Raw genomic sequence first — 13,170 nt, 5'->3', positions numbered from 1 at the left:
GAATCTGCGTTTGATCCCTATTGTTTTACTGATAAAGTGTTGAGCTGAGTTTAAGAAATACTTTTGACGAAAAGGGTAGACATGGATTGTATTTTGTAGTTTTGCTGGCTGTACCACTGTGCAGATGTGTTTGTAGGGGAACTTAAACATCAAATTTATTTAATGTTTTAATACATTTTTGAAGTCTATTAATACACCAAAGCCAAATAATTATATTAGATTAGCAATTAAATTTAACTCAAAAAAGTTAAGAAAAAAAAGTTCTAAAAGAACTGGCCAATACTATTAGTCTGTCACCAATAACTTTTATTCACATTTAATTGTTTTATTTTTGGTGTTTAGGGTTGCCCTGGAGACTTTAGATCGCCTGACTGAGTCTTTGGACTTCACGGATTATGCCTCAAGAATTATTCACCCCATCGTGCGCGCTCTCGACGTGACTCCAGAGCTGCGGAGCACATCAATGGACACACTGTCCTCACTGGTTTTTCAGCTTGGCAAAAAGGTACAAGCTTAAAGCCTCATTTAAATCCTGCAGTACTATCTGTTTGGGAGGGGGGATTCTGTCATTTGTTTATTTATTTATTTATTCGTCAAAACAATTATTAAACTATTTTTTGCCATAATTTCATGTCATGAACTTGAAGTAACGTCTAATAATTTCCTAGTGTCTCTCTAATGCACAAAAAGGCTTCCCGTCAGAGAGAAGGATGAGGTCATTGCTTTTACTTTTTCTTCCCAAAACCCTCTTAGAATTACCACTCAACATGTGGCCATCATGAGCACCAGACACAAGTTCTGATTCCTTTGATCACTGCAGGCCACAATCTTCAGTTTCCTGTGTTTAGAGGAGCAACACTTTATTTGTGTACTCACTAGTTGATGGGGTTTAGTCACATGGACACACATGTGCACACATTCACTCCCAACACTAAAAAGCGTTGTATAATACCATGTGGAATAAAAATAATCATTCCAGTAAGCTTGCTTTACTCCTCATCTAGCGAATGTCAGAAGTACTTGTATCAAGTTTGATATTAAAATAAAAAGAAGTAATGATACTAATCTGTCTACAATATTAGTACTGACTTAATTCACTACACATGGTGTATCTAACTTTTGCTTTTTGCTTTTATTTCGTTCATTGATAATCGTATAAACATTGAACTTTTTAATAAAGTTGTGTTTAATATCATAATGGTTTTTGGCTGTGTAGTGAAAATTAGTATTCGTATGTAAAAGAATATGTCTGCTTATTTCTCTTTCACAGTACCAGATCTTCATCCCTATGGTGAACAAAGTGATGTTGAAACACCGCATCAATCACCAGCGCTACGATGTTCTCATCTGTCGAATCGTCAAGGTCAGCATCCCGCCCACTCCACACCTGCAATCATATTTTTTCCACACAGACTAGGTCCCTGATGACACTTCAGTCAGTCTGAAACAACCGCCTCTTGTGTTCTGGTGGAGAAGCCTGCCTCCGTTTCCTGCACTTGGCCCCCTGTGTGAACCACCACTCATTCTTTGCTAGTGAACCCAGACTTCCTATTTCAACACATGGCCTCTTAACATCCAAAACTAATCTTGTCTTTGTTTTTGACATGCATAACATTTTGTACTGACATAGAATTACCTGCACATAATGCTGGTGCAAAGAAAAGGTTCTTGCCCCTCTTTCAAGAGGAAATGATTTATGTAGAAATATACATATTTTTGCCCAGTTTTTACCAAATAAAACCTAAATAGTTGGTGCCCCATAAAACAAAACAAAGGCACACATCTCATTTTAGATATGCTATTGATATGCTTGAGCTGTTTAATATGTAAAATAAGTATAACATAAAATGTTTGTTTGCATGTTCAATTTATTGTGTTAATTATGTTAATTATTAACTTAAGTACCAAAATATAATGTTAAACTGTATTTTATGCCTTTTAACGTGTTCAACCCTTTAACCCTGTTACCAAAATTATTTAAAACTTGCCATTTTTATTTAGTAATTTGTAAAAAAAATTAATTGGAAGCATCAACAAACTAACATTTGGTCCAAAGTAGATGCTACTAACTGCTTAATTCAGGCTAAATTTGCAGTCATCTTACTAGCAACCCTCTTTTAGTAGTCTGCACAAAAAGACATGTACACACATATGGTTTAAAAGAAAAAGACTTTATATTTTAAGAGTTTGAAGCCTTATTTATGTTTTGGCATATTTTGGAGCCCTTTTTCTTAGTGCCTGCATGCTTTTTCAAGTTGAGCACAAATGTAGATTTGTGTGTTGTCTTTGCTAACCTGTGCATGTCTCTCTCAGGGCTATACTTTGGCAGAAGAGGAAGAGGACCCTCTGATGTTTCAGCATAGACAATTACGTGGTAGTCAAAGTGACACTCTGGTTAGCGGCCCGGTCGAACCGGGACCAATGAAGAAACTGCACGTCAGCACAACTGCTCTTCAGAAGGTTTGTAGAATGACATGTAACCTTCATAACTAACAATATTCACATATTGGAGGGTTTGTGGTTAAAATATGCACATGCCAATAAAAGTTTGGTATTAAAGGAATGTCCCAATCCTGATCCCAATAAAGTCAGCTTCAGCTTCACAGTTCGAAATGGGAATATAATGTTTATGATGTCTCCGTCCACAACATAATGATCTTTTTTCCTTTTTTAAACATAGTGCTATTGTGTGTGGTGTATGTTGAAATAGTATCGCTCTGTTCATAAAAATAGTTTCAACTTGCTCCAAGGTTTGTAAAAAATGAGAAACCTCTTTACACTAGGAGTCCCAATGAAGCTGAAGAATATTTCTTGATCTCCTGTTTTTCTGTTTTGTTTGATTTGAGCCATAGCTGCATCTGTCTTCACCACCACACTAGATCATCCTATTCAGACAGAAATTATATTCACGTGTCCTGAGGGCACACTGCTGAAGGCATTGTCTGTTCTCTGTGATTTGTAAAGACGTCATAATGATTCACAGGTGTTGCCTGAGAGGTCTTTCCATCTGCTCCAACATCACCAATTATCTATTGCCCAAATATTGAACATTCACATGAGTGGATTCAACAGCCTCGACTGTTTTGCACAATGCACAAAATGCACAAAGATGTTATTTTTTGTTAAAATACACATTTTATTAAATGATAAAAATATATTATCTCCTTTGTGTGTTTACTAGTCCTGTTTCTGCTGTTTGCAGGCATGGGGTGCAGCCAGGAAGGTCTCCAAAGATGACTGGCTGGAGTGGTTAAGACGTCTCAGTGTGGTCTTGCTAAAAGAATCATCTTCACCTGCCCTGCGCTCCTGCTGGTCTCTGGCACAGACGTATATACCACTCGCTAGGTAAAATTCACCTTTTCTGCCTCTGTTCCTCTGTTCAGAAACCCATCCGTTTAACAGAGAAGTGCCAGAGGAACGCGATGGAGTCTTGGTCCCTTCGACACTATTTCCCTGTTTATACTGTAAAACTGCTTTGGCACCATCTACATTGTAAAAAGCACTACATAAGTAATGGTTACTTGACTTGACTTGATTGCCCACATTTTCAGTAGCCTTAATTGTGGGATCATTTTCCCAATAATTGTCTCCAAAAACATTTTTCCAGTAAAAAGACATGAACCAAACTATCAAGCCAAAATTTAATAACTTTGATTTAGCATTTACAAACATGCTAAGGCAGAAAGCCCAAAAATATTAGAAAATAAATAATTTTTATAGAACTCATAAATAGGAACCTCACAGGAGAATTAAAGTCTGATTGACATTTTTCATCAGTTTTAAATGGGAGGTTAGATGAGCACATATGAATTGTCACATACTGATCTACACGGCAGGACATAAGTAAGCATACACTTGCTGCATGTCTCAAAAAAAGAGTTAAAAAATGTCATTGTCTGGGAAAAAGAGAAGAGCAGACATTTGGAAAATTTGAAAAAGTGAACTAAATTCAGTTCAGTTTTCTGTGCACACACACACCTGAAGTGCACAAACAGAAAGCCGCTGACAACAGAATGGCAACTGAATCTCAATTAAGTAGCAGTACAGCAGTCTTTGCTAAATGTTGTTCAAACAATACCAGTGGGAAAAATATATATATATATTTTGTGTGTTTCTCTTCTCTGTAGGGATCTTTTTAATGCTGCATTCTTATCATGCTGGTCAGAGCTCAGTGAAGATCAGCAGGATGAACTGATACGCAGTATTGAGCTTGCTCTGACTTCTCAGGATATCGCTGAGGTCACACAGACGCTGCTCAATCTCGCAGAATTCATGGAGCACAGCGATAAGGTCAGTGATGGAATTTGACAATGTCAGGTCAATAATCAGGTCAGAATTTCAAGTTCATTCAAATCAAATCAGGAGAGGAAAGGCTTAAAACATACCAAAATGCGGTACAAGTTTCCATTTTATATTTTAAAGAACTTTTAAATGTGTTTTTGCAAGTTTGGACACTTCTATCCTAAAAAGAACATAGGTTTACTCTATCTTCTTTTAATATCATTTGCAAATGAAGAGTCCTACTTTATTTATTTTTTTCTTCATGGTGGGAAATAAACAACAAAATCTGAAACCAATTGTAAGATGTACTGGTTTTCTCTGGTTCAGTATCTTTATCCTGTCCAGAGAAGTCATTAATGTTAATAATGACTAATGGATAGAGAGTTGGACTTGTAACCTGAAGGTTGTGGGTTCGAGTCTCAGGTCCGGCAGGGATTGTAGGTGGGGGAGTGAATTGGCTGCCCACTGCTCCGGGTGTATGTTCACTACTGAGTGTACACTTGGATAGGTTAAATGCAGAGCACACATTCAGAGTATGTGTCACCATACTTGGCCACACACCACTTCCCCCCTTTCCTTTATTCTTCTCCTACTCACTTGGACGATCACATTTCTTTCCATATTTAGTATGATCTCATTGTGTTGAAGACCGAATGAATGGTGCATTTGTTCAGTTTTATTCCAGCGCAACAAATAGAGCTCACACCCTTCAGTAGTGACATAGCAAATGGGCAGTAAACTTAGAGAGCTGTGAAGTGAAGAGTTCACGCAGTGAGGGTCTGTTATATAAACATTTTTTGGGCTAGATGCTCCATTCTGCTCTGTTCTGGCCCATTTAATATACTATTCCAGTCGGCTCTTCTCTTCTATATCTAAAGTCTTTCTTTTCTGTTTTTTTCTTAGGGCCCACTTCCCTTAAGAGATGACAATGGAATTGTTCTGCTCGGGGAGAGAGCCGCTAAATGTCGGGCCTACGCCAAGGCCCTGCACTACAAGGAACTTGAGTTTCAAAAGGGTCCTTCACCACTCATTTTAGAATCCCTCATCAGGTAGGAAACTGAAAACTTCTTAAGTTTGAGGATAGTCTAGATGCCCAGATGGCTTTATTTCATTTTACGCTATATATTTTACTTAAAGGGATAGTTAATTTAATTAAACACTCTCATGTCGGTCCAAACACATATGATATAGAGGTGTTTAACAAACATTACATTGCCACCCATTACAGTAACCACTAGAAGAATAAGCACTTCTAGTTTTTTTCAGACAATGGATTTCTTCTGACAATTGTTGCTGTCTGAATTCAGTTTCATCAAAGGAGCAATGCTGATAATACTTCAGACGTGACAAGAAACAATAACCATTTTTAGGTCTCCAAAGCTAGATTTTCTCTCATGACCTTATATCACCCCAAGAAATTAAAATATGCACTCGGTCTTCATTTTTTTAAACACACACACCTACATGCTGTACTGTATATTTAAAAGGTCCCCTTACACCGTTTATAAGTATGCGCTCAACATATTTAGCAGTTTTAAAAATTGAAGCCCCAAACCATGAAATGTCTCATGTTTCCTCCACTGTTCCTGCATTGATTGCTTGTTTTGGGATGTCTTCAGGTTGAATTTTTAAATGTGGTCTGTGAATGACTGGAAAGTGCTTTGGGATTTGAGTTCCCCTTGATTCCTCCATAACGGTTTAGGTGTAATGTCCTTCACAGAGACGTTTGCTAGTGTCTTCTGTTCAAAGTTTTCAAATAATAACGGTTTCATCTGATCTGATAGCTTTTCAAGAATAAAAGTAAGTGAAGATGTCCAAAAAGTGATGCATCTTTTATTGATTTCTCTTGATGAGCACATTATTCCCTGTTGTTTTAGTCTGGGCAGGACATATCGAAGTAAACAAGTAGGCAATAATTATTTTCGGGGCTAAATCTCCGCTTTAGATTTAATATGACGCACCGTGATAAATTTAGCATGGGTAATGATGTGTTGTTGAAAGAAGTGTGTAATTTATGGTGGTGCATGGCACTGGTGCGTCCTCCTCGTCTGCTCTTCAGTACTGTTTATAATGGGTTTGACTGTTGAACCGTGAACCTCTTTATTAAAGGGATACTCCACCCAAAAGTGACAATTCAATTTATTTCATTTACTCACCCTCATGCCATCCCAGAAGTATATGACTCGTTTTCTTTAGATGAACACAAACAGATTTTTAGAATTACAATCCATTTCTATGAGTTCATGTAATCTAATCTAAGATGGACTAATCTTCAATTCTGAGCTCATCCTAATGTCTTAGTGTTTCCATACACCTTTTTTATTTTACACTGCAGCCTTAGAGAGTCCTAGATCTGTATTTGTTTCCAACCTTTTAATTTGTCTTCTTCCTCTTTTAATCTATTCTGTATCTGGGTCGGCCCTCCCATGGAGCTGTTTCTAATTTCAGAGGATTTAAGGAGTGCTTGAAGATCATTTCAATTCATCCCAGCTGCCTCCACCTCTCCAGTATTTCCATTCAACGCACTTCAGTCTTAGCAAAGGCCTTTGTTAGCTGTGCACTTATTTTTCTACTTGAATTTGGAAGAAATGATGGTGGGTTCACTTTTGTCAAGTGACTTTAATTTGCTTGATTGAGCTAATATCTTTTTGGAAAGCTCCAAAACACAAACAGTGCTTGAAATTGTTACTGAAACGCATCTGCTAATTAAGTTAGAATAAGTAGAGTTGATTTGTCTTGGCATTATCCACAAATGTAAACTCACAGTACATTTCAGAATGGATCAGCTGTCTAGTCAGGAATCTTGTGGACAAAAGACTGTGATTGTGTGCACCTTATGAATCTTCCAATCCCGCAGACGGCACACCTGAGACTCACTCACTGGCTAATTCATATTGCACACAGAAAAGGTTAGAGAAACTGACGGTTCTTGGTCAGAAATTGTCGGTTCGGAGTCAGAATAAATCGCCAGGGCTATCTACTTTACAACCTTTATCTCAACTTGTCGAACTGTGAAGGTTGTTTTACTGGTCCAGGTCGATTCAGTATTGCCTTAATATTGTTTGGAATGTGTTTCTGAGCAGTGTTTGTTACTGAATGTGCTCCACCTTTGTCAAAATAATGGGGGCCTGGTACTGATTGTGTCTTGGGTCCATGGTATGGTTTTGTTTTGTGTTGTTTGTGTTTTTATCATAATAATAATCTTTTGTGTGGTAAAGAACAAAGAAGCTAAGAAATGCTGAGAAAGTTAGAGAAAAAGACTGATTTGTTTGTTTTCCGTGATTTGTGATGAGATTTTTTTGCTTGTCAGATGATATCAATGTGATTATAGTGGTAGGATGTGGTCTTTCATTTTTTTCTTTTTCTGGGTTTTTCCAAAATAAAAATACCAAGATCAAAATAACTTCATAAGGGTCTGCAATGACATGAAGGTAATTAAACGATGACAGTTTCCATTAAAACTATTACTAATTGTAATCAAATGATTAAAGGTTCCTTTTTTAATTGTGTGCCATTAAATCATTTGCTTATTGTTCTGGTGCATTTACATTTTTCTGTGCATGATGATGGTCATCTGTTCTTAGCAATTAAGTGCTTTTGGTTGAACAAGATTTGTACTTTTACTAGCACACATTTTGCCACTTGGCTGCTTCTGAGGGGACTCTTCTTGAGTGACAAACATGAAGAATGGCTTTGAGAAACAAATTGTCAACCAGTTGGGCACAGGAAGTCCTCCAATGCACTGAAAGGTCATGTAAGGCCATCCAGTTCCTGGAAGCATAACCTCAACTGGACCTCCCAGAATGCACAGATGGAATGTGCTCATGTTGATCCAGGTTTTCTGTATTATCAGAAGAAATTATTCGATTTATGTTTTCAGGTGATGGTTTGATATTTATGGTTATGAATCACCTTCACCTTGCTGGTCACTTTTTATTTGCTTTTTGCATTAATTTTGTGTTTGTCTGTTAGGGGTCTGTGGCCATGCTGTCTGCATAACCTGGCTGTGATAGTTGTATGAATCAATCTTGACAAAGATCATATGAATTCTGAGATCAACAATCAAGGCAGCTTGATATAATGGTCAAGCAGGAAGGTCAAGACAAGCACTTCTAGTACTCCAAGTTGGAGGCAATTTCAGTCTGATTTTGGAATGTTGTGTGTATTTTGAGTTTATTCATGTTTGTCACTCCCACTAATTGTGAATTTCTTTTTTTTTTTCATTTTATACTAAAGCAGACACACATTATTTAGGTAAAGCAAAACGTTTTTTTTTAAAAATACAATTTATTAATCATCCAATATTTTACTTTAAACACAGATACCAGTGAATTTACTATAATGTCTCTGAACTGTCAAATTGTTTGTAATTGTTCATTTTGTGTGAATGGCTTACATCAGCTTGTTTGCTTAATCTTGTTGCTTTCAATGATCATGTGCATAAAATCCTATAGAAAAAGCTAAAGAAAAGAAAATATTTAAGAGATAAATACCATATATAAAATGCAATTTACAATCAGACATAATTTCATCACATATTCAGTCCTAACATTCTATTATACAAATGCATTCCCCCTGAAAAAGTGTGCCCAGTTTAAGCTGTAGATTATGTGGATTTGTTGATGCCAAGGTTTAGTGGTGAGCAGGAACGTAAATTGGGTTTTGCCAAGTCTTTATGGTACAAAGCTCTGTGGTCGGATCTTCATCTCCACGCGTTTCAGTGAGTAGTTCGGTCCGTGCCATCCGTACCAAGAGATGCCATCTGAATTCTTGGTATGTGACCCATAGCGGTGAAACGCACCATTTAGATTTGAGTCAGTGCAGCAGTTGTACCAGTATCCACCTGTGAAAGAAACCCAGTAAGGCTAAGTCAAAGAGTTCATTACAACAGCAGAATCTTGTGTGGTGGGGGTTTGTTTTTACCTTTGCGAAGTTGTGCGCAATTGTCCACACATTTGTCATTGTCTTTGTCTTTAGTGCTGAAGTTGGTATTGTTGTGGTAACGCAGCGAGTCGCCAGCATTTCCACTGTAATCGGCAATGAAGAGCTTGTAGCTGTTCATCTCGTTGCTCACTGTAAAGAAGCCATATTCGGCATAGCGTGTCTTACCCTCCCAGTCCTACCAGAATAGGGGAAAAAAACATTACAGACTGTGTCATAAAAGAAAGCTTGCTTTAAGCGATTGTGACTTAAAATATTCATGGATTCATATTCCATTCTTCATTGGTTTCATTTATGTGCATACTTGCCTCGATCTCTATTCTCAGCACTGTGGGCTGTCTGGTCATACGGAAGATTTGTTCGTTGCCAAGCCAGAAGTCACCACGGATTGTACCAAAACCATTCTTGTACTGCTTCCAGTCACGGTTGAAGCTTGTCAGACCAATCTTGCGTCTCTGGATGACGGTCCAGCCACCACCATTGTTCTCCATGTCACAATATACCTGGAGAAACCAAAAACATATGGGGATTCACGACAAATCTTCTTTTAAACACCCTGCTTGTATGAAGACTTCATGAAGATTCAGACTTACATTTAGTTCAGGTGTTCCAAGGAAGTCATCTTTTGGCAGTTTATACTCTCCAGAAATTTTGTAGTTCTTGTTGTATAGGGATGCACAATCATAGGTTGCATCTAAGGGAGAGAGAATTCTTGGTTTAGGGTCTCAAAGCCAGGTGCTTTTGAAAAACAAGGGATTTCAACCTAATGGGATCCACCAACAGAAGACACTTCAGTGTGTTCACTTTAAGCTGTGTGTATCTGTGCAGCTAGCACTTTCCTAACAAGGTCTCACTTGTTTGCATGGTTGGAAGCGGGAAAAAGGAAACACTGCATGACAAATGACTAATTGGGTATTAAACTACAGTTTTGCAACATGCTTCGTTTAACATCTCTTTCTGGTTTGAAAGATTAATAGTCCAGTAGTTTTGGGAGGAAAATTGCTCCATCGTTCTTGTGGGTTCAGAGTAGGAATCACAGATTACCTGCTGTGACTTGGCTACTGTTGTAAAGCCAGACATTCCTGCACATTCTAGACTGTATTATTACCTACTGATTACCTCTAACTGCTGCCCAGACATTTCACAGCTCCTTGGGTACAACTATGTTAATGGTTCCCTAAATTAAAATGCGTGCGTTTGAAGAGTTCCATGTGCGTGCGTTAACGCATTGTTCGGATGAATCTAAACAACCCTTTGTTTTTATTTCCTCTCTAATTTTCTTGCCACATGTTACAGTTTGATACAATTTGCTGTAAATTTGGTCTTGGTTCTAAAATTTCTCAAATCTCACTCGCTTACTGGATAACATATCTTCCATTCCAAAGTAGAGGTCTGTTTCCTCCATATAAAGTCAGGAGTTTGGAAATGCTGTGAAGAAGATTGAATTTCGAAATATCCCAAGAAATAATAATGTAATTTTTGGTGAAAAATGCCTAAGAAATAAACATACAGGGAACCTATAGCTAGAATAATCACTGAAGACATATTTACATTAATCTTTCCTTAAACATGAGGTGGGCATTAGGTTTAGATGGGGTACATTATGCCATGACTTAACAGGACATCCATCAACGCTCTAAGGTATGTCAACAGCCAGCATATGTGACCTGTGACCCTGCTGAGTGCAGAGAGTAGAGTAACACATGGTGTGTGCTTAAAGCTAAGCTTTCCAGCACACGTTGAGTTGCGTGTCAAGACTCACCTGAAGTGCTCTGCTGTGGAGCAGATTGGGCAGCCTGCAGCTGCATGATTCCAATCTGATTGTAGATTTCTGAATACTTGCTCTCGGCCTCTGTGACCCGGGCCTCGTGCTGCTGGTTAAGCTTTTCCACCTCCATCATCTGCTGCACGACCTTCATAAGAGCAGACTCTTGCTTCTTGCTCATTTCTTCCAACATGCTGCTCAGATTGGCCACCTGAACCTTTAGGGAGCGCACCTCATCGCAGCATTGTGCTGGTTTTGCTGGTTTGGGTTTTGCCAAGTTCTTCGTGAAGGAATTCTGAGCCATCGTGTGACCTACGAGCAGCAGCAAAAGAGTCAAGGATGTAGCTGTCATCTTCACGCTTTTCGTTATTATGTGCGGAGAAAGTTTGAGTGGTCTGTCTTTTGTGGAAGATGCTGATCGATCCTGGCTGTGTTGCTCTCTCAAATACTTGTCAGATGAGAGGGCACGAGAAAAATGTGAGAAGAACTCTTTAGAATGAAGTTGAGAACTGTAGAAGACTCTCCGCCCAGGTTTCTGTTCTCTGCACTTCACACCGAGGACCTGCAGCGGATGCAGCTTATATATCTTTTCACGTGTGCTGTGCCCCTCCCCTTTTGTTCAAGCCCACAGTCATTGAGCCCCCCCACCACCTACCACCACTAAGTCCTCCCCACCCTTTCCCCCTGGCGAAATCTTTTCCTCTGCCTCTTGTCTGGTCCCACCCGTCAACACGTGTGCCATGCACCTCACAATACTTCCATTTTGCACAAGCAGAGTTTGTTTTTTATAGAGAAAATTGCATGAAGACACTTTGTTCTGTGATGGTCATTCATTGTCTGCTATTCTGATCTTTATTTGTAAAGAAAAGTGTTCTTCCATGTGACGCCCTCTTATCGAAGAGAAGGACTTGTGAAAGGAAGCTGTGCTTTCATCCATTCTTTTAATTTCTCAGAACCAGCTTGTAATTATTGGCGTGAGTGCTAGTTAAACTAGGTGAAATGCTTCTAGCTTTTAATCTACCAATTAAAAAGGAGTGATTCTCTTTTTTTTTTCAGGTGGTAGACCACTTCAGAAGTTAAACAAAAATTTGGACCAATTAACACACCAAATTACATATTTTCATCAATCCTGTCCTTAGCTACGAGCCATAATTTTTCCAAAATGCTTTTCATTGTATAAGGCTTTTGATAATACATATTGTTTAAAATTAGCTTTGCAGACAGTGATGTTAATGTTTATAGTATATTAAAATCTTGGCTTATTGAGATTTCAATAAAATGACTGCCTCCTCATAACAATAATAATTTTCTTATGAATCTTATGAAAAATTGCTTGTTGTGTTCCTCAAGTTGCTTTGAATAAAACAGTCTGCCAAATGAATAAATGTAAATGTAAAAAAAAATGAACTAGATTACTATTTTAGACTAAATGAACTGACTCTTAAGCGATTAAAACATTACCGGATATCAGAAACCCCTTATCATAAAATCAATAACAGTTCATTCATTGGACTGTGCTTTGTTCAAATTCAGGTTTTTATTGTTTGTTTTTTTATTACTGTAACACCGTGACTACACTGGACGCAACAATTGTCATGTCTCGCCACAACAGCTAAAGTCTCTCTACACTGGATGCGACAAAGTGACCGTTGCAAATCATTTGAACTTTGTGTCAGTAAATAGAGCGAGCCAGCAGTTTACTGATTTGTCGTGTTGCATTGTGCTCCGCTGTGCCGTATACAGTGTAGACAGCATCACTGATTATAATGAGTTCTACAGATTATAGTTCTATATGATTGACCGTTTCCTTATAAAGGAAGATCTCTTTGTTCACTTTCTATATATAACATGTTCACAGTTTGAATAATTTTGAGAAAAAAAAAGCTGCTAGCTAGAACACTGGACAAAGTTTCTGGACTGACAGCCATTTTTAAATCAAATCCATAACTGTGATGATTGACAGTGACAACATGGCAAAAGATGATACTATTTATCCAAATAGATGTGCACTAAATCTTGGAGTGTAAATGCAGACTAATAGACCTGCCACTCGTTTATGTAATATATAATGTGTTTCTCTGTTCTTCATTTTACTTAATCTTTTTAAAACAATGTTTACATAATATTTGAGGTCTGCTTTCATTCAGTTTAGCTCCAACCTAAAACTCACCTGCCTGCAACTT

At 38.0% G+C, this 13,170-nt stretch overlaps 2 protein-coding genes across 2 annotated transcripts in view; one reads left to right on the top strand and one right to left on the bottom strand.

Moving 5' to 3' along the window:
• Positions 1-13,170, top strand: part of LOC306848233 (serine/threonine-protein kinase mTOR-like) — a 115,731-nt gene that overhangs the window by 31,749 nt on the left and 70,812 nt on the right. The window contains exons 23-28 of the mRNA XM_079382652.1: positions 343-505; positions 1,271-1,363; positions 2,314-2,460; positions 3,203-3,345; positions 4,128-4,290; positions 5,185-5,330. Coding sequence (XP_079238778.1) covers positions 343-505; positions 1,271-1,363; positions 2,314-2,460; positions 3,203-3,345; positions 4,128-4,290; positions 5,185-5,330 — 855 coding nt within the window. The remainder of the gene's footprint in view (positions 1-342; positions 506-1,270; positions 1,364-2,313; positions 2,461-3,202; positions 3,346-4,127; positions 4,291-5,184; positions 5,331-13,170) is intronic.
• Positions 8,248-11,815, bottom strand: LOC306847885 (angiopoietin-related protein 7-like). The gene is made up of 5 exons (XM_079382111.1): positions 10,985-11,815; positions 9,816-9,916; positions 9,531-9,725; positions 9,205-9,400; positions 8,248-9,124 (listed from the first exon to the last, which is right to left on the bottom strand). Exons 1-5 carry the CDS (start codon positions 11,337-11,339, stop codon positions 8,955-8,957), a joined length of 1,017 nt encoding a protein of 338 aa, XP_079238237.1. The 5' UTR covers positions 11,340-11,815; the 3' UTR covers positions 8,248-8,954.

The sequence above is a fragment of the Barbus barbus genome, assembly GCF_936440315.1.
Source record: "Barbus barbus genome assembly, chromosome: 28".
Classification (NCBI taxonomy): Eukaryota; Metazoa; Chordata; class Actinopteri; order Cypriniformes; family Cyprinidae; genus Barbus; species Barbus barbus.
Note: the sequence above shows the minus strand (reverse complement) of the source record. Positions and strands in the feature narration are given on the sequence as shown.